Genomic DNA, 27,521 nt, shown 5'->3' on the forward strand with positions numbered 1-27,521 from the left:
AGTGTGTGTGTTCAGTGTGTGTGTGTGTGTACAGTGTGTGTGTGTCCAGTGTGTGTGTGTGTATGTCCAGTGTGAGTGTGTCCAGTGTTTGTGTTTGTCCAGTGTGTGTGTGTGTGTGTTTGTGTGTGTCCAGTTTGTGTGTTCAGTGTGTGTGTGTGTGTACAGTGTGTGTGTGTGTGTGTGTGTTTTGTGTGTGTGTGTCCAGTGTGTGTCTTCAGTGTGTGTGTGTGTGTGTGTACAGTGTGTGTGTGTGTGTGTGTGTGTGTGTGTGTGTGTGTGTGTGTCAGTGTTACCATGGTTATTATTTACAGGGACACTGAGGAGTCAACATCCCAAACCCCAAACCCTGGATAGAGGGGTTTAGTGAATGTGGAGTGGAATGTGTTCAGGTGGGTCAGTGTGTCAGAGGAGACTCTGTAGAAGGACAGAGTGCCGGCTTGCCAGTCCAGATACACTCCTACTCTGTGGGAGCTGGAGGAGGGGACGTCTATTGTAGTGGACTTATTATTGTGCCAGGCAGAGTAACTGTTGTCAGAGCAGATCAGACTCCAGGACTTGTCATTGTATCCAATCCCACAGTCATCAACCCTTCCTCTCCTGTTGATTCCTTTATATGCCACTCCTATATCAGCCCTTCTCCCACTCCACTCTACCTCCCAGTAACAGCGCCCAGTCAGACCCTCTCTACACAGCACCTGAGGCCAGAACTCAAATCTCGCTGGATGATCAGGATACGGCTGCTCCTCTCTCCCCCATGTCACCTTTCTGTTCTCCTCAGACAGAGAGAGGAATCTGTTTACTGTGTTTAGGTCCAGTGTGAGATCACAGACATCTGATGGATGAAACCAGACACAATATTAGAAATCATCATCATTCACATTAGAATGTTAACTCACTTTTCACTAATTCATTTAATGTAGATGTTTCTAGGTATCAAAAGGAGAAGTTAAGGTAACTTGAGATTTGTTGAATGATCATATGTTATACTGTATGGTAATATAAAACACACTTATTCCCATTAATTACACACACACACACACACACACACACACACACACACACACACACACACACACACATACACACTGAACACACACACACACAAACACACACACTGGACACACACACACACTTTTCTAACGTAACACGAACACGCCAAACACACACACAGACATTAATTACATACACACACACACCTTCATGCATGCATGCATGAATACACACATACATTTCTAAAGTGACACAAACACGCCACACACACACACACATTGTCAAAGCAACTCTTTGTAAACTTTGGTGTCCCTGATTTGTGCTTCTGTAGAACTACAGCTGATATTTAATATGACCAAGTAAGTAATGATGGTGGTCTTTGACTTTGACTTCACTTGAATTAAGACTTATTCTTAGTCATATTCTTCACAGCAGTCAACACTCACATTTTCTAAGTCCAGGTTTCATTGTGTTCTCTCCACCATGTTCCACACTGTAGCGGTAAGCAGAAGAACAGACAGTCATTGAGGGATACACCTACACACACACACACACACACACACTCACACACACACACACACACACACACACACACACACACACACACACACACACACACACACACAGTCAACATATAACTTTTTGTGTGTCTAAATAATATAATATGCCATTTAGCAGACGCTTTTATCCAAAACGTCTTACAGTCATGCGTGCATACATTTTTGTGTACCTTGGCGTTACAAGCGCTGTGCTCTACCAGCTGAGCTACAGAGGACCACCACACTGAACACACACACACACACACTGGACACACACACACACTCACACACTGGACAGACAGACACACACAATGGACAATGTGTGTGTCTAGTGTGTGTGTGTTTGTGTGTGTGTCCAGTGTGTGTGTGTACAGTGTGAGTGAGTGTGTCTGTGTGTCCATTGTGTGTGAGTGTGTGTGTGTGTCCAGTGTGTGTGTGTGGGTCCAGTGTGTGAGTGTGTGTGTGTGTGTGTCCAGTGTGTGTGTGTGTGTGTGTGTGTGTGTGTTTCCTTTTTATGTGTCTGGGGCCAGTGTGTGTGTGTGTCCAGTGTGTGTGTGTCCAGTGTGTGTGTGTGTGTGTGTGTGTGTGTGTGTGTGTGTGTGTGTGTGTGTGTGTGTGTGTGTGTCCTTTGTGTGTATGTGTCCAGTGTGTGTGTTTGTGTCCAGTGTGTGTGTGTGTCCAGTGTGTATGTTTGTGTCCAGTGTGTGTGTGTGTGTGTGTGTGTGTCCAGTGTGTGTGTGTGTGTGTGTGTCCACTGTGTGTGTGTGAGTCCAGTGTGTGTCCAGTGTTTTTGTGTGTGTGTCCAGTGTGAGTGTGTCCAGTGTGTGTGTGTGTTTGTCCAGTGTGCGTGTGTGTCCAGTGTGTGTGTGTGTGTGTGTGTGTGTGCCAAGTGTGTGTGTGTGTCCAGTGTGTGTTTGTGTGTGTGTGTGTGTCCAGTGTGTGTGTCTGTGTGTCCAGTGTGTGTTTGTGTGTGTGTGTGTGTGTCCAGTGTGTGTGTGTGTGTGTCCAGTGTGTGTGTGTGTCCAGTATGTGTGTGTGTGTGTGTGTCCACTCTGTGTGTGTGTCCAGTGTGTGTGTGTGTGTCTGTCCAGTGTGTGAGTGTGTGTGTGTGTGTGTGTGTCCAGTGTGTTTGTGTATCCATTGTGTGTGTGTGTGTGTGTGTGTGTGTGTGTGTATGCGTGTGTGTGTGTGTCCAGTTTGTGTGTTTGTCCAGTGTGGGTGTGTGTGTGTCCAGTGTGTGTGTGTGTGTGTCCAGTGTGTGTGTGTGTGTCCAGTATGTGTGTGTGTGTGTGTGTGTGTGTCCACTCTGTGTGTGTGTCCAGTGTGTGTGCGTGTGTCTGTCCAGTGTGTGAGTGTGTGTGTGTCCAGTGTGTTTGTGTATCCATTGTGTGTGTGTGTGTGTGTGTGTATGCGTGTGTGTGTGTGTCCAGTTTGTGTGTTTGTCCAGTGTGGGTGTGTGTGTGTGTGTCCAGTGTGTGTGTGTGTGTGTGTGTGTGAGTGTCCAGTGTGTGTGTGTGTTTGTGTTTTTATTTTGTGTGTTTGTGTGTCCATTGTGTGTGTGTGTGTCCAGTGTGTGTGTGTGTGTGTGTGTGTGTCCACTCTGTGTGTGTGTCCAGTGTGTGAGTGTGTGTGTGTCCAGTGTGTTTGTGTATCCATTGTGTGTGTGTGTGTGTGTGTGTGTGTGTATGCGTGTGTGTGTCCAGTTTGTGTGTTTGTCCAGTGTGGGTGTGTGTGTGTGTCCAGTGTGTGTGTGTGTGTGTGTGTGAGTGTCCAGTGTGTGTGTGTGTTTGTGTTTTTATTTTGTGTGTTTGTGTGTCCATTGTGTGTGTGTTTGTCCAGTGTGGGAGTGTGTCCAGTGTGTGTGTGAGGGTGTGTGTGTCCAATGTGTGTGTGTGTGTGTGTGTGTGTGTGTGTGTGTGTGTGTGTGTCCAGTGTGTGTGTGTGTTTGTGTGTGTGTCAAGTGTTTGTGTATGTGTCCAGTGTGTGTGTGTCCAGTATTTGTGTGTTCGTCCAGTGTGTGTGTGTCCAGTGTGTGTGTGTGTGTGTGTGTGTTTGTGTGTGTGTCCAGTGTGTGTATGTGTCCAGTGTGTGTGTGTTTGTCCAGTGTGTGTACTAATATTGAACACCATATTGAATACTGGACACACACTCACACTGATCACACACACACACACACACACACACTGGATTCACACACACAGGACACACACACACACTGGACAAACACACACATACTGGACACACACACACTGGACACACACACACACACACACACTGTACCCACACACACAGGACACACAAACACTAAAACACACACACTGGACAAACACACACACACTGGACACACACACACAGTGTTTGTATAACTTAGTCCAAGTGGTGGTCAGAATGTTTGTCTTAACTAGCCTGATAACTCCAACATGTCTGATATGAACATTGACATAAACCCTCTACATACTTGAGTTTCTCCAGTCTGCAGTGTGGATCCTCCAGTCCAGCAGAGAGCAGTCTGACTCCTGAGTCTCCTGGGTGATTGTAGCTCAAGTCCAGCTCTCTCAGGTGTGAGGGGTTTGACTTCAGAGCTGAGACCAGAGAAGCACAGCCTTCCTCTGTGACTTGACAGCCTGACAGCCTGCAAGAGTCAACTCATATTAAAATCACACTGCTATTCATTGGTGGTGAAAATAGTGGCAGTATATTTTTTTATACATTTTCATTTATACCAGTGTCCTGAAACCTGCCATATATATATCATTATTAGAAAAAATCATAATATTGTGTGTAGAGAGAAAATTGCATATTACAAATATTTGAGTAGACTGACCAGAGCAGTTTAAAATGCAGTATCAGTCAAAAGACAGACAGTGAGGTATCAGATTTAGATTGTATTGAGTATACAGTCCACACCATATCTAGTTTGACAGTGAAGCTAACATTTTAAATGTGGCTCTATACTCCAGCATTTTGGATTTCAGATCAAATGTTTCAAATGAGGTGACAGTATATAATGTCACCTTTTATTTGAGGATATTTTAATACATATCTGTTTCACCATTTAGAAATGAAAGCACTTTATGTATCAGGCCCCCCATTTGAAGAAGTCATAAGTATTCTGACCAATTGTCAGAATGGTGTGTGTAGATGAGTGGAAGGAATCAAGCGCAGGATCCAGGATGACTTCAATCGTCTTTATAGTACGTTCAACACGTGAACAAAATAGTCGCCAACCCAACCGGGTGGCGCAAAACAATTACGCACCAAACACAGTGCGTAAATCACAAGAAAAGCGCACGCAGTGCGAACTCTCGGGACAAGCCAACAACGAGAGAAAATATACCCTAACGAGGCAGTCTGACAATAAACAATCACGCATAACACCTGACCCAAACACACGAACTAAATAAGGGAACAATTAAGACACAAATAAGGGACAGGTGTTATGAACAGACAAAACCAAAAGAACATGAAACATAGAACGGTGGCAGCTAGTACTCCGGAGACGACGACCGCCGAAGCCTGCCCGAACAAGGAAGAGGAGCAGCCTCGGCCGAAACCGTGACAGTACCCCCCACTTGACGCGCGGCTCCAGCCGTGCGCCGACCCGGAGCTCGGGGACGACCCGGACGACGCGGAGCAGGGCGCGCAGGATGACCCCGATGGAAATCGGTCAGTAGGGACTGGTCTAATACGTCCCTCCTTGGCACCCAGCACCGCTCCTCCGGGCCGTACCCCTCCCACTCCACGAGATATTGAAGACCCCCCATCCGGCGTCTCGAGTCCAGGATGGACCTCACGGTGTACGCCGGAGCCCCCTCGATGTCCAACGGGGGCGGAGGAGTCTCCTCAATCTCAAAGTCCTGGAGTGGACCAGCTACCACCGGCCTGAGGAGAGACACATGGAACGAGGGGTTAATATTTTTGTAATCAACAGGTAGTTCTAACCTATAACTCACCTCGTTCAATCTCCTCAGGACTTTAAATGGCCCCACAAACCGCCGACCCAGCTTCCGGCAGGGCAGGCGGAGGGGCAGGTTTCTGGTTGAGAGCCAGACTCGATCTCCAGGTGCGTACACTGGCCCCTCACTGCGGTGTAGGTCGGCGCTCGTCTTCTGCCGACGTATGGCACGCTGCAGATGGACGTGTGCAGCGTCCCACGTCTCCTCCGAGCGCCGCACCCACTCATCCACAGCGGGGGCCTCGATCTGGCTCTCATGCCATGGTGCCAGAACCGGCTGGTACCCTAACACACACTGAAAAGGGGTTAGTTGGGTGGAGGAGTGGCGAAGAGAGTTCTGTGCCATCTCGGCCCAGGGCACATATCTCGCCCACTCCTCCGGCCGGCCCTGACAGTATGACCTCAGAAACCTACCCACATCCTGGTTGACACGTTCAACCTGCCCATTACTCTCCGGGTGGTACCCCGAGGTAAGGCTTACCGAAACCCCCAACCGTTCCATAAATGCTCTCCACACTCTAGAGGTGAACTGGGGGCCTCGGTCAGACACTATATCCTCGGGTACCCCGTAATGCCGGAAGACATGGGTGAACAGAGCCTCAGCGGTCTGTAGGGCAGTGGGTAGACCCGGCATGGGAAGGAGACGACAGGCCTTTGAGAACCGATCCACAACGACCAGGATGGTAGTATTCCCCTGTGAGGGGGGAAGGTCGGTAACAAAATCCACCGAGAGGTGGGACCAGGGTCGTTGTGGAATAGGCAGGGGTTGTAACTTACCCCTGGGCAAATGTCTGGGTGCCTTACACTGGGCACACACCGAACAGGAGGAGACATAAATCCTCACATCCCTAGCTAACGTTGGCCACCAGTACTTCGTGCTAAGGCAGTGCACTGTCCGGCCGATACCCGGATGGCCAGAGGAGGGGGACGTATGAGCCCAACAAATGAGGCGATCGCGTACCTCGAGCGGAACGTACGTCCGACCCACAGGACACTGTGGAGGACTCGGGTCGGTGCGTAACGCCCGCTCGATCTCACCATCAACCTCCCACACCACCGGAGCAACCAGACAAGACTCCGGTAGTATGGGCGTGGACTCAACTGACCTCTCCTCTGCGTCATACCGCCGAGACAGAGCATCTGCCTTCCCGTTCTGGGACCCAGGGATGTATGTGATCTTAAACACAAACCGGGCTAGGAACATAGTCCAGCGAGCCTGGCGAGGATTCAGTCTCCTAGCTGCCCGGATGTACTCCAGGTTACGATGGTCAGTTAGAATGAGGAAAGGGTGTTGAGCCCCCTCGAGCCAATGCCGCCACACCTTTAGGGCCTGTACCACGGCTAACAGCTCCCTGTCTCCTACGTCATAATTCCGCTCCGCCGGACTGAGCTTCTTTGAGTAGAACGCACAGGGACGGAGTTTAGGTGGAGTGCCAGAACGCTGGGAAAGAACGGCCCCTATCCCGGCCTCTGACGCGTCCACCTCTACTTGGAACGGTAAAGAGGGATCCGGATGCGCCAACACCGGCGCCGAGGTAAACAGGTCCTTTAGTCTCCCAAATGCCCTGTCCGCCTCAGCTGACCACCGCAAGCGCACCGGACCCCCCTTTAACAGAGACGTTATGGGAGCTGCCACCTGTCCAAAACCCCGGATAAACCTCCGGTAATAATTCGCAAAACCCAAGAACCGTTGCACCTCCTTCACAGTGGTTGGGGTCTGCCAATTACGCACAGCTGACACCCGGTCTACCTCCATCTTCACCCCTGACGCAGATAACTGGTAACCCAGAAAGGAGACCGACTTCTGGAAAAACAGACATTTCTCTGCCTTGACATATAGGTCATGCTCCAACAGCCTCCTCAATACTCGGCGCACCAGGGCTACATGCTCAGCACGGGTAGGACTATACACCAGAATGTCGTCGATGTACACAACTACTCCCTGTCCCTGCATGTCCCGGAAAATCTCATCGACGAAGGATTGGAAGACTGAGGGAGCATTCATCAACCCATATGGCATGACTAGATACTCGTAGTGTCCGGAAGTCGTGCTAAACGCTGTCTTCCATTCATCGCCCTCTCGAATGCGTACCAAGTTATATGCGCTCCTAAGATCCAATTTTGTAAAGAACCGCGCACCGTGCAGTGACTCCGTCATAGTCGCAATCAGAGGAAGTGGATAGCTGTACTTCACTGTGATCTGATTGAGACCGCGGTAATCAATACACGGGCGCAGACCTCCATCCTTTTTCTTCACAAAAAAGAAACTTGAGGAAGCGGGTGAAACGGAGGCCCGTATGTATCCCTGTCTAAGAGACTCAGAGATGTATGTCTCCATAGCCTTTCTCTCCTCTTGAGACAAGGGATACACATGGCTCCGCGGGAGAGCTGCTCCTGACTGGAGATCTATCGCACAATCCCCCCGTCTATGAGGCGGCAGCTGCGCCGCCCTGGTCTTACTGAACGCCAGTGCCAAATCCTCATACTCGGGGGGAATCTGCAGTGCTGGCATTAGATTCGGACTCTCCACCGAGGTCGCCCCTATGGAAACACCCAGACACCGCCCCTCACATTGAGCAGACCACCCTTTAAGAGCTTTCTCTCGCCACCTAATAATAGGGTCATGAGTCATCAACCAGGGAAGACCCAGCACTACCGGATACGCAGGAGAGTCAATCAGATAGAGCTGAATTCTCTCCTCATGACCCTCCTGCGCCGTCATCTGAATGGGTGCTGTGACCTCCCTAATCAACCCAGACCCTAACGGACGGCTATCTAGGGCATGGACGGGGAAAGGCTTATCCACTGGAAGGAGGGGAATCCCTAACTCTATACAGAACTGGCGATCTACAAAATTCCCAGCTGCGCCTGAATCTACCAGCGCCTTATGCTGGGAACGAGGTGCAACCTGTGGGAAACAAACAGGCAAGGTTAGGTGCACGACAGAAAGCTCTGGGTAAGCAGGGCGCCTACTCACCTGGGGGGACCCCCCAATGCGTGACCTGCCATCTCCCTCACTGGAGGACCCGCCCCAACACCTAGCCGTGGTGTGCCCTCCACGACCACAGTTGGTGCAAGGGCCGGGTCCCCTCGGGCTCCTCCTCCTCCGTTCCCTAGCGCCAGCACCTCCGAGCTCCATAGGGCTCGGCTCGGAGGTGCTGGAGAGTGGAATGGGCGAACCCCCCCCTCCGGGACGCCCACGGGTGGCGAGCAGGGTATCCAGCCGGATGGCCATGTCGACCAGCTGGTCGAACGTCAACGACGTGTCCCTGCACGCCAACTCTCGCTGGACGTCCTCCCGGAGGCTGCAGCGGAAATGGTCGATATGGGCCCGCTCATTCCACCCTGCATCAGCCGCTAGGGTCCGAAACTCTAAGGCAAAGTCCTGGGCGCTCCTCATCCCCTGTCGGAGGTAGAATAGACGTTCCCCCGCCGCCTTCCCTTCCGGTGGATGGTCGAACACAGCACGGAAGCGGCGGGAGAACTCCGCATAGTTCGTGGTAGCGGCGTCCATTCTCCTCCACTCGGCGTTGGCCCACTCCAACGCCTTGCCGGTGAGACAGGAGATGAGGGCTGAGACGCTCTCGTGTCCCGAGGGCGCCGGGTGTACGGTGGCGAGGTAGAGCTCCACCTGCAGCAGGAATCCTTGACACCCGGCAGTGGAGCCGTCGTACGCCCTCGGGAGCGAGAGCCGAATCCCACTAGGTTCCGGAGATGAGACAGGGGGGCTGACCGATGGGGCTGGTTCGGTTCGTGGAGGTGTGGGAACCCCGCTGGTCTCCCATCGGTGCAGAGTATTCATCACCCCCTCCAGGGCGTGACAGACCTGATTGATGCGGTCCTCCTGACCACGAAGACGTTCAGCCATCTCGGCTGTCGGCGTGGTCGCTCCTGCTGATTCCATGATGTGATGCGTGATTCTGTCAGAATGGTGTGTGTAGATGAGTGGAAGGAATCAAGCGCAGGATCCAGGATGACTTCAATCGTCTTTATAGTACGTTCAACACGTGAACAAAATAGTCGCCAACCCAACCGGGTGGCGCAAAACAATTACGCACCAAACACAGTGCGTAAATCACAAGAAAAGCGCACGCAGTGCGAACTCTCGGGACAAGCCAACAACGAGAGAAAATATACCCTAACGAGGCAGTCTGACAATAAACAATCACGCATAACACCTGACCCAAACACACGAACTAAATAAGGGAACAATTAAGACACAAATAAGGGACAGGTGTTATGAACAGACAAAACCAAAAGAACATGAAACATAGAACGGTGGCAGCTAGTACTCCGGAGACGACGACCGCCGAAGCCTGCCCGAACAAGGAAGAGGAGCAGCCTCGGCCGAAACCGTGACACCAATTCACTTATAGCGTATTAAAGTAGTCAAAAGTTGAGTATTTGGTCCCAAACTCGTTGGTTGCATTTGCAGTTTGTTTTGGTTGTGTTTTGAGTTATGTTTTGCCCGATAGTAACTGAATGGTGGATGATGACTGGAGTAATTTTCTGTCTAAGTGAGTAGATAACATGTTTCTAAACACTAAATTAATACACTAAATACACTAATTAAAACACTAAATTAATCCTGATGATGCCTTGATTAAGAAAAATAATGAATGAATCATGAATAATAATGAGTGAGAAAGTTACAGAGGCTACAACAAAACATGCTAACCTCTCACCATTACCAATAACAGAGGGGGTATGATCCTTGTTCCTCTGTAACTTTCTCATTCATCATCATTCACGATTCATTCATGATTATTCATAATCATGGTAGTATCCACACGAATGTAGAAGTGTTCAGAAACATATTCTATTCTTACTGACAATACAAGTGAAGTGACTCCAAAATGACAGGACATTATTCACCATTCAGTTTCTATTGGGAAAAACATCATCCAAAACACAACCAAGACAAACTGCAAATGCATTCAACAAGTTTGTAGAATCACAAGCTTGATGTAATCACTGTGGGTAAGGAATATGGGACCAAATACTAAACTTATGACTACTTTAATACAATATAAGTGAATATGTCCAAATTATTAAGACTTTTTCAAATGGGAGAACTAGATACATTAAGTGCTTTCATTTCTAAACAGTAAAACAGGTATGTATGAATACCCTCAAATAAAAAGTGACATTCTGTACTGTTGCCTAATATGAAACAATTTCAAATCCAAAATGATTGAGCATAGCACCAAATTTAAAACGGTAAACTTCACTGTCCAAACACATATGGTGTGGACTATGTGTGCCTGGTAAACACATGTGGATCTGGTGAACAGTTATCACTTGTTGACCAACTACAGGAATACTGACCTCAGAGTCTCCAGTTTACAGTGGGGATTCCCCAGGACAGCAGAGAGCAGCTTCACTCCTGAATCCTTCAGGTCATTGTTACTCAGGTCCAGCTCTCTCAGGTGTGAGGGGTTTGACTTCAGAGCTGAGACCAGAGAAGCACAGCCTTCCTCTGTGACTAGACAGCCTGACAGCCTGCAAAGAGTCAAATCATATTAAAACCACACTGCAATTCTTTGGTGGTGAAAATAGTGGCAGTATATTTTTTCAACATATTGAGATATATCAATGTCCTGAAACCTGCCATATATATATCATTATTAGAAAAAATCATAATATTGTGTGTAGAGAGAAAAATGTATAGTACGAATATTTGAGTAGACTGACCAGAGCAGTTTAAAAAGCAGTATCAGTCAAAAGACAGACAGTGAGGTATCAGATTTAGATTGTATTGAGAATACAGTCCACACCATATCTATTTTGACAGTGAAGATGACATTTTTCTATACTCCAGCATTTTGGATTTGAGATCAAATGTTTCATATGAGGTGACAGTATATAATGTCACCTTTTATTTGAGGGTATTTTAATACATATCTGTTTCACCGTTTAGAAATGAAAGCACTTTATGTATCTAGTCCCCCATTTGAAGAAGTCAAACGTATTCTGACCAATTCACTTATAGTGTATTAAAGTAGTCAAAAGTTGAGTATTTGGTCCCTAACTCGTTGGTTGCATTTGCAGGTTGTTTTGGTTGTGTTTTGGGTTATGTTTTGCCCAATAGTAACTGAATGGTGGATGATGACTGGAGTAATATTCTGTCTAAGTGAGTAGATAACATGTTTCTAAACATTACTAAATTAATCCTGATGATGACATGATTAAGAAAAACAATGAATGAATCATGAATAATAATGAGTGAGAGAGTTACAGAGGCTACAACAAAACATGCTAACCTCTCACCATTAACCTCAAATAAAAGGTGACATTCTGTAATGTCACCTAATATGAAACTTTTTATCTCAAATCCAAAATGCTGGATCATAGCACCAAATGTAAAACTGTAAACTTCACTGTCCAAATACATATTGTGTGGACTATGTGTGCCTGGTAAACACATGTGGATCTGGTGAACAGTTATCACTTGTTGACCAACTACAGGAATACTGACCTCAGAGTCTCCAGTTTACAGTGGGGATTCCCCAGGACAGCAGAGAGCAGCTTCACTCCTGAATCCTTCAGGTCATTGTTACTCAGATCAAGCTCTCTCAGGTGTGAGGGGTTTGACTTCAGAGCTGAGACCAGAGAAGCACAGCCTTCCTCTGTGACTAGACAGCCTGACAGCCTGCAAAGAGTCAAATCATATTAAAACCACACTGCTATTCTTTGGTGGTCAAAATAGAGTGGCAAAATATTTTTTCAACATATTCAGATATATCAGTGTCCTGACACCTGCCATATCTATTAATAAATAAATTAATGTTTCATTATTAGAAATGATCATATATTGATTGTAGAGAGAAACATGTATAGTACAAATATTTGAGTAGACTGACCAGAGCAGTTTAAAAAGCAGTATCAGTTAAAAGACAGACAGTGAGGTATCAGATTGAGATTGTATTGAGTATACAGTCCACACCATATCTATTTTGACAAAGATAACATTTTAAATGTGGCTCTGTACTCCAGCATTTTGAATTTCAGATGAAATGTTTCATATGAGGTGACAGTATATAATGTCACCTTTTATTTGAGGGTATTTTCATACATATCTGTTTCACCATTTAGAAATGAAAGCACTTTATGTATCTAGTCCCCCATTTGAAAAAGTCATAAGTATTCTGACCAATTCACTTATAATGCATTAAAGTAGTCAAAAGTTGAGTATTTGGTCCCTAACTCGTTGGTTGCATTTGCAGGTTGTTTTGATTGTGTTTTGGGTTATGTTTTGCCCAACAGTAACTGAATGGTGGATGATGACTGGAGTAATTTTCTGTCTAAGTGAGTAGATAACATGTTTCTAAACACTACTAAATTAATCATGATGATGCCATGATTAAGACAAATCATGAATGAATCATGAATAATAATGAGTGAGAAAGTTACAGAGGCTACAACAAAACATGCTAACCTCTCACCATTACCAATAACAGAGGGGGTATGATCCTTGTTCCTCTGTAACTTTCTCATTCATCATCATTCACGATTCATTCATGATTATTCATAATCATGGTAGCATCCACATGAATGTAGAAGTGTTCAGAAACATGCAAGCTTGATGTAATCACTGCAGGCAAATAATATTGGACCAAACACTAAAACTTTTGACTAAATTAATTTGTCCAAATAATTACGACTTTTTCAAATGGGAGAACTATATACATTAAGTGCTTTCATTACTAAACGGTAAAAAATATATGTATGAATACCTCTAACTAAAAGGTGACATTCTGTACTGTTGCCTATAATGAAACATTCAATCTGAAATCCAAAATGATGGAGCATAGCAACAAATGTAAAACTGTAAGCTTCACTGTCCAAACACATATGGTGTGGACTATGTGTGCCTGGTAAACACATGTGGATCTGGTGAACAGTTATCACTTGTTGACCAACTACAGGAATACTGACCTCAGAGTCTCCAGTTTACAGTGGGGATTCCCCAGTCCAGCAGAGAGCAGCTTCACTCCTGAATCCTTCAGGTCATTGTTACTCAGATCCAGCTCTCTCAGGTGTGAGGGGTTTGACTTCAGAGCTGAGACCAGATAATCACAGCCTTCCTCTGTGAATAGACAGCCTGACAGCCTGCAAGAGTAAAATCATATTAAAACCACACTGCTATTCTTTGGTGGTGAAAATATATTTTTAAAACATTTTCAGATACATCAGAGTTCTGAAACCTGCCATATCTATTCATATATGTATATATACACTATCAGTCAAAAGTTTGAACACACCTACTCATTCACATTTGTAAAAAAACAAAAAACTAATTTTTACATTGTGGAATAATAGTGAAGACATTAAAACTATGAAATAACACATATGGAATCATGTAGTAACCAAAGAAGTGTTAAACAAATTAAAATATTTGTTATATTTGAGATTCTTCAAATAGCCACCCTTTGCCTTGATGACAGCTTTGCACACTCTTGGCATTCTCTCAACCAGCTTCATGAGGTAGTCACCTGGAATGCATTTCAATTAACTGGTGTGCCTTCTTAAAAGTTGATTTGTGGAATCTCTTTCCTTCTCAATGTGGTTGAACCAATCAGTTGTGCTGTGACAAGGTAGGGGGGTATACAGAAGATAGCCCTATTTGGTAAAAGACCAAGTCCATATTATGGCAAGAACAGCTCAAATAAGCAAGAAGAAGAGACCTGCTTGAGCCAAAAAACATGAGCAATGAACATTACACTGGTGAACATTTGTCCTTTGGTCTAGAGTCCAAATTTGAGATTTTTGGTTCCAACCGCCGTGTCTTTGTGAGAAGCGGTGTGGGTGAACGGATGAACTCCGCATGTGTAGTTCCCACCGTAAAGCATGGAGGAGGAGGTGTTATGGTGTGGGGGTGCTTTGCTGGTGACACTGTCTGTGATTTATTTAGAATTTAACCACACTTAACCAGCATGGCTACCACAGCATTCTGAAGCGTCACGCCATCCCATCTGGTTTAAGCTTAGTGGGACTATCATTTGTTTTTTAACAGGACAATGACTCAACACACCTCTATTTGACCAAGAAGGAGAGTGATTGAGTGCTGCATCAGATGACCTGGCCTCCACAATCACCCAACCTCAACCCAATTGAGATGGTTTGGGATGAGTTGGATCGCAGAGTGAAGGAAAAGCAGCCAACAAGTGCTCAGCATATGTGGGAACTCCTTCAAGACTGTTGGAAAAGCATTCCAGGTGAAGCTGGTTGAGAAAATGCCAAGAGTGTGCAAAGCTGTCATCAAGGCAAAGGGTGGCTATTTGAAGATTTTCAAATATAAAATATATTTTCATTTGTTTAACACTTTTTTGGCTACTACATGATTCCATATGTGATATGTCATAGTTTTGATGTCTTCACTATTATTCTACACTGTAAAAAATAGTAAAAATAAAGAAAAACTCTTGAATGAGTAGGTGTGTCCAAATTTTTGACTGGTACTGTATATAAATGAATGAATTTATCATTATTAACAGTAGATAACATGTTTCTAAACACTACTAAATTAATCTTTGTGTGTGTGTGTGTGTGTCCAGTATGTGTGTGTGTCCAGTGTGTGTTTGTGTGTGTGTCCAGTGTGTGTGTGTGTGTGTTGTCCAATGAGTGTGTCCAGTGTGTGTATGTGTGTGTGTCCAGGTTGTGTGTCTAGTGTGTGTGTGTCCATTGTGTGTGTGTATAGTATGTGTGTCCTGTGTGTGTGTGTGTGTCCAGTGTGTGTCCAGTGTATGTGTGTTCATTGAGTGATACAGGAATACTGACCTCAGAGTCTCCAGTTTACAGTGGGGATTCCCCAGTCCAGCAGAGAGCAGCTTCACTCCTGAATCCTTCAGGTCATTGTTACTCAGGTCCAGCTCTCTCAGGTGAGAGGGGTTTGACCTCAGAGCTGAGACCAGAGAAGCACAGCCTTCCTCTGTGACTAGACAGCCTGACAGCCTGACAAAGAGATCATCATGATTTCACAAACTGTTAATTTAACACCAGTAGTGTAGTAGGACAATGGCAGATGCATTTGGTTTATTCTCTTAAACAACATATAGATTCATCTTCCGTCTCCTAGAATTGTATGGTCATATTGTTATACTAATGTGAACATCAATGCAGTGATTCAATATGTTTTTCAATAATACATATTTTTCTCTAAACTGAATATTTCTTCCTGATGATTAGTACTTAAATGTCATTTTATGTACTCACAGAGCAGATCTGGAGGCTTTGACCACTGGCAGCAGCCTCAGAAGACCTTCCTCTGATCTGGAGTATTTCTTCAGGTCAAACACATCCAGCTCCTTTTCTGAAGTCAGCAACACAAAGACCAGAGCTGACCACTGTGCAGGTGACAGTTTGGCTTTTGACAGACTTCCTGATCTCAGGTATCTTTGGATCTCCTCCACTAGAGAATGGTCATTCAGTTCATTCAGACAGTGGAACAGATTGATGCACCTCTCTGGAGAGGGATTCTCCCTAATCTTCTCCTTGATGTACTTGACTGTTTCTTCATGGCTCTGTAAGCTGCTTCTTGTCTTTGTCAGTAGACCTCGTAAGTGCTTCTGATTGGACTCCAGTGAGAGGCCCAGAAGGAAGCGGAGGAACAGGTCCAGGTTTCCTGTCACACTTTGTAAGGCTTTATCCACAGCACTCTTGTAGACAGTAACTTTACGCTTGTGTCTGATCCTCACAGAAAGGTTATTGGACATTGATTGAGATTTTTCCATTAGATTGTCATTGTTGTTGATGAATGAGAGGAACACATATACAGCAGCCAGAAACTCCTGAATGCTCAGATGCACGAAGCAGTACACCTTGTCCTGGTACAGCCCACATTCCTCTTTAAAGAGCTGTGTGCACAATCCTGAGTACACTGAGGCTTCATTGACATCAATGCCAGCCTCTTTCAGATCTTCTTCATAGAAAATCAGATTGCCCTTCACGAGCTGTTGAAAAGCCAGTTTTCCCAGTGACAGAATGCTCTCTTTATTCCAGTGTGGACCTGTCTCTTCTTTCCCAAGATACTTTTCATTCTTCTGTTTGGTATGAAACACAACAAGGTGTATGAACATCTCAGTCAGAGTCTTGGGCATCTCTTCTGTCTTGTCTGTACTCAACATGTGTTCAAGGACTGTTGCAGAAATCCAACAGAAGACTGGAATGTGGCACATGATGTGGAGGCTCCTTGATGTCTTTATGTGTGAGATGATTCTGCTGGCCAGGTCCTCATCACTGAATCTCTTTCTGAAGTACTCCTCCTTCTGTGGGTCATTGAACCCTCGTACCTCTGTCACCTGGTCAACACACACTGAATGGATCTTATTGGCTGCTGCAGGTCGAGTAGTTATCCAGAGGAGAGCAGAGGGAAGCAGATTTCCCTTGATGAGATTTGTCAGCAGAACATCCACTGAGGTTGACTTTGTGACGTCACAACAGATCTTGTTCTTCTGGAAGTCTAGGGGCAGTCGGCACTCATCCAGACCATCAAAGATGAACAGAACTTTGTACTTATCGTAGTTGGAGATTCTTGATTCTTTGGTTTCCACTGAGAAGCGATTGAGAAGTTCAATCAAAGTGTGTTTTTCCCCTTTCATCAAATTCAGCTCCCGAAAAGGGAATGAAAATACAAATTGAACATCCTGATTTGCTGTTCCTTCAGCCCAGTCCAGAATGAACTTCTGCACAGAGACTGTTTTTCCAATGCCAGCGACTCCCTTTGTCAGCACAGTTCTGATACGTTTGTCTTGTCCAGCTAAAGGTTTGAAGATGTCGTTACATTTGATTGCAGTCTCTGGTCTTGCTTGTTTCTTGATTGTTGTCTCAATCTGTTTCAGCTCATGTTCATTATTGACCTCTCCTGTTCCACCCTCTGTGATGTAGAGCTCTGTGTAGATCTTATTGAGAAGTGTTGGGTTTCCTTGTTTAGCGATCCCCTCAAATACACATTGAAACTTCTTCTTTAGATTAGATTTGAGTTCACGTTGGCAAATCACAGCAAGCTCATCTGAATAAAGAAATAACACAGAGGATATTAATATTACATCTGATTTAATGCCTACAGGATTGTATTACTGTGTTATAAAGTGTAATTTATAATAATTTATTCTCTCAACTGTCTGTATAAATGTGTAAATGTTTTCATAATGCATTACACACTGGTGTGACGGATTTATATCATTATTGGTATTACTGATGGTATCATTAATGTTGTCGATCTCTCTCTCTGTCTCTGTCTCTTTCTGTCTCTCCTCTTCTCTGTCTAAATTAATCACCACAACACATCCCTGCTGCTACTTGATGAGGTCACTAGGTGTTGTGTTAAGGCTGCTAGAATATCATTGAGTTACATAGCTACTTTAGCTGTACTTTAGCTACAGCTTTTAAATGTTCTAAAACAGCATTCAACACGAGGCAGACAGCTCTTACTTTTCTCCAGTGTGTCAGCAAGCTCCTTCTGGTTCATTTTCCTCAGGACGTGCAGTGTGATCTTCAGAGCCCCCTCTCTGGCACTGCTCTCCTGCTTGTCATCTTCAGCATCCACCACTTCCTTATCCTGCTTCTGACTCTCAAAGCCTTCTGGGAGTTCTGGAGTAAGAATCCTCTTGAACATCTTCAGCTCGTTCTTCACAAATGTCATAATATTCTCTTCAAGCAACTGAAATAAATCAAGTAAATAAGTTAAGCAAGAGACTAAATGCTTTCTCATTAACACATTAATGAATGATTGACAGATCAACTTTACTTGAGGTAAACAAAAACAAATGTACATAACAGGACCACATACACTGAATATGGAGGCCAGGTCTGTTTGATGACTCTGGGAAGACTGACCACTGAGAATCTCTGACTCTGATCTCTCCTGTTGGTTTCTGTGGACAAAACATGAGATTACATTTCCTCCTCCAGGGAGTGCACACACACACACACACACACACACACACACACACACACACACACACACACACACACAAACACACACACACACAGGGAATGTTGTTTTGGTTTAATATTGTTTCAGGACTATGAAAAAAGGATTAGCCTATGGATTATCAAAACAACAAAAATAAATGGGAAAATGTGAGAGGAGAAATGACTAGAGACAGTGTTGTTTAACTCACTGACCATGACCCATGAGTTCTTCTTACCTTTGTTCAGTAGAAAAGGCTCCCTTTCTAAACATTATAGGACGACCCATAGACCGGTCACTCTTCATGGACACACAGCTGGGTACAGGGGAGGCTGGTCTCTCCTGCTTGATTGGGCTTCAACACAACAGAGACAAACATTATGTCTCTCATCTACTCTGAGCTCAGATGGGGAAACATAAGAAGAGTTTCATTACAAAACGCTATATATCAATTTTCAGAAATGTTCCTAAAATAGCTTTAATTGTTCTAAGAAATTATGAAAGAGATTGGTGTGTTTTTTCAATAGCTAATCATGGTATGCGATGGTTCAATGACAGCCATGTATTTGTTTAAAATCTATCACTTGATGGTTTCATTTCAGAGAGACAAATAATCATGTTTTATACACAATGCTACATATCTGCCTCACTCTCAGAGAAATAAGTAGTACTGCTAGGTTTTACACAGTAATAATATATATCTGCCTCACTCAGAGAAATAAGTAGTACTGCTAGGTTTTACACAGTAATAAATATATATATATGCCTCACTCTCAGAGAAATAAGTAGCACTGCTAGGTTTTACACAGTCAAATGTGACCGACCGACTCGATTCGGTCTCATGTAGCAACATTTGAAACTGTGTTTTTTACATTGGATAAAAGTAGAGACTCAGCTAGAAAAAGGTATATCATACACTACAGTTGAGGAACAATGGGAAAGTAATTCTGCTTTGAAAGATGATAAACTTGTAACCTCACTTTTGAGATAGTGGCCTTTGAATGTTTTGGTTCACCTACTGGAGAGCTCTTCTTTATCTACAGTGTTATTACTTTGGCAGATAATGTCACCCATCTAAATAAATCGTAAAAAAAAATATATACATATATAGTTAACTAAATGTCTTGTGTTTTTGGTTTATGTCAGTTTCATTGTTTGTTATGCTATACATTTTTATTTTATGGTTGTAAGTGGTAAAATGAACTAGAAAATGTCATATTTTGTAATTCTGAGTAATTACTACTAGTAAGGATATACTTTATTCAGATGAATGAACTAATTTAGTCACCTCTGGTCGAGAAAAACGTATTTTCCTAGTACATCCATAGTCAAATTCATCAACCAGCAGCAAGCCACGCTGCCTTCTCGCGCAAGCGAGGGGCATGTTGAGGTAAATTTGCTAACCGTGAGGGTTGCATGATGTAATTTATTGGCGGGCTGGAAGACGCACTCTGTTCTTTTCTATTCCGAGGTTGTTTAATCGCAATATTAGATATTAAGATTATATTTTTAAATAGTGCATTTATACTAGGGTTGAGGTTAGCACATCTGACTAGTGATTATTTACCCGGGGTTCAACACCTGCTATAGTCACTATTTAATTGCTTTTCAAAAAACAACACAGGCCTAATACGAGATATATAGCTAACTAAAGTAATGAGTGACCATTTTAGAAAATCATGGAACATATAGTCTTTGGTTGCATGCTATTGTATGTCAATCATATTGCTGCTTGCAGCCTATAACTGATGCTTCGTGGTCTTATGCTGCCATCTATTATAAATATTTAACAATTAAAAGTGATGAATTCACGTACAGACATTGGTGAGGCAGCTGAGAAATAAAGTGTATTTTTCTTGTTAATTCCTTAGATCAGTCTCAAACCTGCCCCACCTATCCCACGCCAAGTGCTGGACTTTCACATAGAGGTGACTAGGTCACCCAGTTCAAACCACATTTATAAAACTAATGTCTTGTTTATCAAGTGTTCTGTCTTGCAATAATAAATATCATAAAATAACTAATGACAAAAAAACAAACAGCAAAACGCTTAGACAGGTTTTGATTAACAAAATAATCAAAATGCTATTTCGTACTATAATTGTATTTACTAAGATAATATTATTATGTCATGCAATAAAATGCAAATGAATTACTTAAAATCATACAAAGTGATTTTCTGGATTTTTGTTTTAGATTCCGTCTCTCACAGTTGAAGTGTACCTATGATCAAAATTACAGACCTCTACATGCTTTGTAAGTAGGAAAACCTGCAAAATTGGCAGTGTATCAAATACTTGTTCTCCCCACTGTACGTATGGTTAGAGTTTCTGTATAGCACTTTGTGACATCTGCTGATGTAAAAAGGGCTTTATAAATACAGTTGATTGATTGATAGGTTTTGGGGTTTCAAGGCAAAAAACAGTATGGGTTTATATCTCTCTTGCGCCGCCCTGTGGCCGTCTGTGGGTACTAAATACCTCATTAATGACACCTGCTAGGCTCATAATCTGAGGTAGCAACTGTATCAGATCTACAAATCAATTAGCTAGACCACCCGATTAGACAACAATCACCCCATTATATCCATTTGTTTCGCAACTCAGTGAACCTGCGCAGCATTCGCTCAATTCGATGCCTAAGAACGAAGATTCCGATGCTTATCAAATTACCCAGCAGCCATTTAGAAACAACAAGTCGTCAATAAAAATTGTTATTTTTAAATGTTGTTTAGGACTATGAAAATGGAAAAAGTTTTATCCTATGGATTATGAAAACAACTAAAATAAATGGGAAAATGGGAGAGGAGAAATGACTAGAGACAGTGTTGTTTAACTCACTGACCATGACCCATGAGTTCTTCTTACCTTTGTTCAGTAGAAAAGGCTCCCTTTCTAAACATTATAGGACGACCCATAGACTGGTCACTCTTCATGGACACACAGCTGGGTACAGGGGAGGCTGGTCTCTCCTGCTTGATTGGGCTTCAACAAAACAGAGACAAACATTATGTCTCTCATCTACTCTGAGCTCAGATGGGGAAACATAAGAAGAGTTTCATTACAAAACGCTATATATCAATTTTCAGAAATGTTCCTAAATGAGCTTTTATTGTTTTAAGAAATTATGAAAGAGATTGGTGTGTTTTTTCAGTAGCTAATCATGGTATGCGATGGTTCAATGACAGCCATGTATTTGTTTAAAATCTATCACTTGATGGTTTCATTTCAGAGAGACAAATAATCATGTTTTTTGCACAATGCTATAAACTGCCTCACTCTCAGAGAAATAAGTAGTACTGCTAGGTTTTACACAGTAATAATATATCTGCCTCACTCAGAGAAATAAGTAGCACTGCTAGGTTTTACACCGTCAAATGTGACCGACCGACTCGATTCGGTCTCATGTAGCAACATTTGAAACTGTGTTTTTTACATTGGATAAAAGTAGAGACTCAGCTAGAAAAAGGTATATCATACACTACAGTTGAGGAACAATGGGAAAGTAATTCTGCTTTGAAAGATGATAAACTTGTAACCTCACTTTTGAGATAGTGGCCTTTGAATGTTTTGGTTCACCTACTGGAGAGCTCTTCTTTATCTACAGTGGTATTACTTTGGCAGATAATGTCACCCATCTAAATAAATCGTAAAAAAAAATATATACATATATAGTTAACTAAATGTCTTGTGTTTTTGGTTTATGTTAGTTTCATTGTTTGTTATGCTATAAATTGTTATTTTATGGTTGTAAGTGGTAAAATGAACTAGAAAATGTCATATTTTGTAATTCTGAGTAATTACTACTAGTAAGGATTTACTATATTCAGATGAATGAACTAATTTAGTCACCTCTGGTCGAGAAAAACGTATTTTCCTAGTACATCCATAGTCAAATTCATCAACCAGCAGCAAGCCACTCTGCCTTCTCGCGCAAGCGAGGGGCATGTTGAGGTAAATTTGCTAACCGTGAGGGTTGCATGATGTAATTTATTGGCGGGCTGGAAGACGCACTCTGTTCTTTTCTATTCCGAGGTTGTTTAATCGCAATATTAGATATTAAGATGATATTTTTAAATAGTGCATGTATACTAGGGTTGACGTTGGAGCATCTGACTAGTGATTATTTACCCGGGGTTCAACACCTGCTATAGTCACTATTTAATTGCTTTTCCAAAAGCAACACAGGCCTATTACGAGATATATAGCTAACTAAAGTAATGAGTGACCATTTTAGAAAATCATGGAACATATAGTCTTTGGTTGCATGCTATTTTATGTCAATCATATTGCTGCTTGCAGCCTATAACTGATGCTTCGTGGTCTTATGCTGCCATCTATTGGAAATATTTAACAATTAAAAGTGATGAATTCACGTACAGACATTGGTGAGGCAGCTGAGAAATAAAGTGTATTTTTCTTGATAATTCATTAGATCAGTCTCAAACCTGCCCCACCTATCCCACACCAATTGCTGGACTTTCACATAGAGGTTACTAGATCACCCAGTTCAAACCACATTTGAAAAATATAACTAATGTGGCTTGTTTATCAAGCGTTCTGTCTTGCAATAATAAATATCATAAAATAACAAATGACATAAAAAAAACAGCAAAACGCTTAGACAGGTTTTGATTAACAAAATAATCAAAATGCTATTTCGTACTATAATTGTATTTACTAAGATAATATTATTATGTCATGCAATAAACTGCAAATTAATTACTTAAAAATCATACAACGTGATTTTCTGGATTTTTGTTTTAGATTCCGTCTCTCACAGTTGAAGTGTACCTATGATAAAAATTACAGACCTCTACATGCTTTGTAAGTAGGAAAACCTGCAAAATTGGCAGTGTATCAAATACTTGTTCTCCCCACTGTACGTATGGTTAGAGTTTCTGTATAGCACTTTGTGACATCTGCTGATGTAAAAAGGGCTTTATAAATACATTTGATTGATTGATAGGTTTTGGGGTTTTAAGGCAAAAAACAGTATGGGTTTATATCTCTCTTGCGCCGCCCTGTGGCCGTCTGTGGGTACTAAATACCTCATTAATGACACCTGCTAGGCTCATAATCTGAGGTAGCAACTGTATCAGATCTACAAATCAATTAGCTAGACCACCCGATTAGACAACAATCACCCCATTATATCCATTTGTTTCGCAACTCAGTGAACCTGCGCAGCATTCGCTCAATTCGATGCCTAAGAACGAAGATTCCGATGCATATCAAATTACCCAGCAGCCATTTAGAAACAACAAGTCGTCAATAAAAATTGTTATTTTTAAATGTTGTTTAGGACTATGAAAATGGAAAAAGTTTTATCCTATGGATTATGAAAACAACTAAAATAAATGGGAAAATGGGAGAGGAGAAATGACTAGAGACAGTGTTGTTTAACTCACTGACCATGACCCATGAGTTCTTCTTACCTTTGTTCTGTAGAAAAGGCTCCCTTTCTAAACATTATAGGACGACCCATAGACTGGTCACTCTTCATGGACACACAGCTGGGTACAGGGGAGGCTGGTCTCTCCTGCTTGATTGGGCTTCAACAAAACAGAGACAAACATTATGTCTCTCATCTACTCTGAGCTCAGATGGTGAAACATAAGAAGAGTTTCATTACAAAACGCTATATATCAATTTTCAGAAATGTTCCTAAATGAGCTTTTATTGTTTTAAGAAATTATGAAAGAGATTGGTGTGTTTTTTCAGTAGCTAATCATGGTATGCGATGGTTCAATGACAGCCATGTATTTGTTTAAAATCTATCACTTGATAGTTTCATTTCAGAGAGACAAATAATCATGTTTTTTGCACATTGCTATAAACTGCCTCACTCTCAGAGAAATAAGTAGTACTGCTAGGTTTTACACAGTAATAATATATCTGCCTCACTCAGAGAAATAAGTAGTACTGCTAGGTTTTACACCGTCAAATGTGACCGACCGACTCGATTCGGTCTCATGTAGCAACATTTGAAATTGTGTTTTTTACATTGGATAAAAGTAGAGACTCAGCTAGAAAAAGGTATATCATACACTTCAGTTGAGGAACAATGGGAAAGTAATTCTGCTTTGAAAGATGATAAACTTTTAACCTCACTTTTGAGATAGTGGCCTTTGAATGTTTTGGTTCACCTACTGGAGAGCTCTTCTTTATCTACAGTGGTATTACTTTGGCAGATAATGTCACCCATCTAAATAAATAGTTTAAAAAATATATATACATATATAGTTAACTAAATGTCTTGTGTTTTTGGTTTATGTTAGTTTCATTGTTTGTTATGATATAAATTGTTATTTTATGGTTGTAAGTGGTAAAATGAACTAGAAAATGTCATATTTTGTAATTCTGAGTAATTACTACTAGTAAGGATATACTATATTCAGATGAATGAACTAATTTAGTCACCTCTGGTCGAGAAAAACGTATTTTCCTAGTACATCCATAGTCAAATTCATCAACCAGCAGCAAGCCACTCTGCCTTCTCGCGCTTGCGAGGGGCATGTTGAGGTAAATTTGCTAACCATGAGGCTTGCATGATGTAATTTATTGGCGGGCTGGAAGACGCACTCTGTTCTTTTATATTCCGAGGTTGTTTAATCGCAATATTAGATATTAAGATGATATTTTTAAATAGTGCATTTATACTAGGGTTGAGGTTAGCACATCTGACTAGTGATTATTTACCCAGGGGTTCAACACCTGCTATAGTCACTATTTAATTGCTTTTCCAAAAGCAACACAGGCCTAATACGAGATATATAGCTAACTAAAGTAATGAGTGACCATTTTAGAAAATCATGGAACATATAGTCTTTGGTTGCATGCTATTTTATGTCAATCATATTGCTGCTTGCAGCCTATAACTGATGCTTCGTGGTCTTATGCTGCCATCTATTGGAAATATTTAACAATTAAAAGTGATGAATTCACGTACAGACATTGGTGAGGCAGCTGAGAAATAAAGTGTATTTTGCTTGTTAATTCATTAGATCAGTCTCAAACCTGCCCCACCTATCCCACGCCAATTGCTGGACTTTCACATAGAGGTTACTAGATCACCCAGTTCAAACCACATTTGAAAAATATAACTAATGTGGCTTGTTTATCAAGCGTTCTGTCTTGCAATAATAAATATCATAAAATAACAAATGACAACAAAAAAAAACAGCAAAATGCTTAGACAGGTTTTGATTAACAAAATAATCAAAATGCTATTTCGTACTATAATTGTATTTACTAAGATAATAGTATTATGTCATGCAATAAACTGCAAATTAATTACTTAAAAATCATACAATGTGATTATCTGGATTTTTGTTTTAGATTCCGTCTCTCACAGTTGAAGTGTACCTATGATATAAATTATAGACCTCTACATGCTTTGTAAGTAGGAAAACCTGCGTGCGACCCACGTGGAGTTCCAGGTCTCCGGCAGCCTCTGGAACTGCCGTTCTGCGGCCAACAAGGCAGAGTTCATCTCAGTCTATGCTACCCTTCATTCCCTCGACTTCTTGGCGCTGACGGAAACATGGATTTTCCACTGAAAACACTGCTACTCCTACTGCTCTCTCCTGGTCTGACCATGTGTTCTCGCATACCCCGAGAGCATCTGGTCAGCGGGGTGGTGGCACAGGAATCCTCATCTCTCCCAAGTTGACATTCTCTCTTTTTCACCCTGACCTATCTGTCTATCTCCTCATTTGAATTCCATGCTGTCACAGTCACTAGCCCATTCAAGCTTAACATCCTTATCATTTATTGCCCTCCAGGTTCCCTTGGAGAGTTAATCAATGAGCTTGACGCCTTGATAAGTTCCTTTCCTGAGGATGGCTCACCCCTCACAGTTCTGGGGGACTTTAACCTCCCTACGTCTACCTTTGACTCATTTCTCTCTGCCTCCTTCTTTCCACTCCTCTCCTCTTTTGACCTCACCCTCTCACCGTCCCCCCTACTCACAAGGCAGGCAATACGCTTGACCTCATCTTTACTAGATGCTGTTCTTCTACTAATCTCACTGCAACTCCCCTCCATGTCTCCAACCACTACTTTGTATCCTTTTCTCTCTCGCTCTCCTCCAACACTACTCACTCTGCCTCTACTCAGATGGTAATGCGCCGTCGCAACCTTCGCTCTCTCTCTCCCGCTACTCTCTCCTCTTCCAGCCTATCATCTCTTCCCTCTGCTCAACCCTTCTCCCTCCAATCTCCTGATTCTGCCTCCTCAACCCTCCTCTCCTCCCTTTCTGCATCCTTTGACTCTCTATGTCCCCTATCCTCCTGGCCGGATCGGTCCTCCCCTCCTGCTCCGTGGCTTGACGACTCATTGCGAGCTCACAGAACAAGGCTCCTGGCAGCCAAGTGGAAATGGAGGAAAACTAGACTCCCTGCGGACCTGGCATCTTTTCACTCCCTCCTCTCTACATTTTCTTCCTCTGTTTTTGCTGCTAAAGCCACTTTCTACTACTCTAAATTCCAAGCATCTGCCTCTAACCCTAGGAAGCTCTTTGCCACCTTCTCCTCCCTGCTGAATCCTCCTCCCCCTTCCTGATCCAAACCAGTCAGGTTTCAAGACTGGTCATTCAACTGAGACTGCTCTTCTCTGTGTCACGGAGGCTCTCCGCACTGCTAAAGCTAACTCTCTCTCCTCTGCTCTTGTCCTTCTAGACCTGTCTGCTGCCATTGATACTGTGAACCATCAGATCCTCCTCTCCACCCTCTCCGAGTTGGGCATCTCCGGCGCGGCTCACTCCTGGATTGCGTCCTACCTGACAGGTCGCTCCTACCAAGTGGCATGGCGAGAATCTGTCTCATCACCACATGCTCTCACCACTGGTGTCCCCCAGGGCTCAGTTAAGGCCCTTTCCTATTCTCGCTATACACCAAGTCACTTGGCTCTGTCATATCCTCACATGGCCTCTCCTATCATTGCTATGCAGACGACACACAACTAATCTTCTATTTTCCCCCTTCTGATAACCAGGTGGCGAATCGCATCTCTGCATGTCTGGCAGACATATCAGTGTGGATGACGGATCACCACCTCAAACTGAACCTCGGCAAGACAGAGCTGCTCTTCCTCCCGGGGAAGGACTGCCCATTCCATGATCT

The 27,521-nt window shown here is 43.1% G+C and overlaps 2 protein-coding genes across 2 annotated transcripts in view; both read right to left on the reverse strand.

The window, feature by feature from the left end:
- LOC311150807 (uncharacterized protein) overlaps window positions 1–23,869 on the reverse strand; it is a gene marked incomplete at both ends in the record, with an annotated part of 72,667 nt that extends 48,798 nt beyond the window's left edge. The window contains 5 exons of the mRNA XM_084188342.1: window positions 18,032–18,145; window positions 18,275–18,359; window positions 18,636–18,752; window positions 21,265–21,381; window positions 23,835–23,869. Of these exons, the coding sequence (XP_084044468.1) occupies window positions 18,032–18,145; window positions 18,275–18,359; window positions 18,636–18,752; window positions 21,265–21,381; window positions 23,835–23,869 (468 nt within the window). The remainder of the gene's footprint in view (window positions 1–18,031; window positions 18,146–18,274; window positions 18,360–18,635; window positions 18,753–21,264; window positions 21,382–23,834) is intronic.
- Window positions 188–18,703, reverse strand: LOC311150825 (NLR family CARD domain-containing protein 3-like; the record flags this gene model as incomplete). The annotated part of the gene is made up of 8 exons (XM_084188367.1): window positions 188–832; window positions 1,437–1,491; window positions 3,996–4,161; window positions 10,813–10,986; window positions 11,963–12,099; window positions 15,705–17,494; window positions 17,917–18,075; window positions 18,697–18,703. 8 exons carry the CDS (start codon window positions 18,701–18,703, stop codon window positions 306–308), a joined length of 3,015 nt encoding a protein of 1,004 aa, XP_084044493.1. The 3' UTR covers window positions 188–305.
- Window positions 23,870–27,521: the final 3,652 nt, after the last annotated feature.

This window comes from Coregonus lavaretus, assembly GCF_964263955.1.
Source record: "Coregonus lavaretus genome assembly, chromosome: 2".
Lineage (NCBI taxonomy): Eukaryota > Metazoa > Chordata > Actinopteri > Salmoniformes > Salmonidae > Coregonus > Coregonus lavaretus.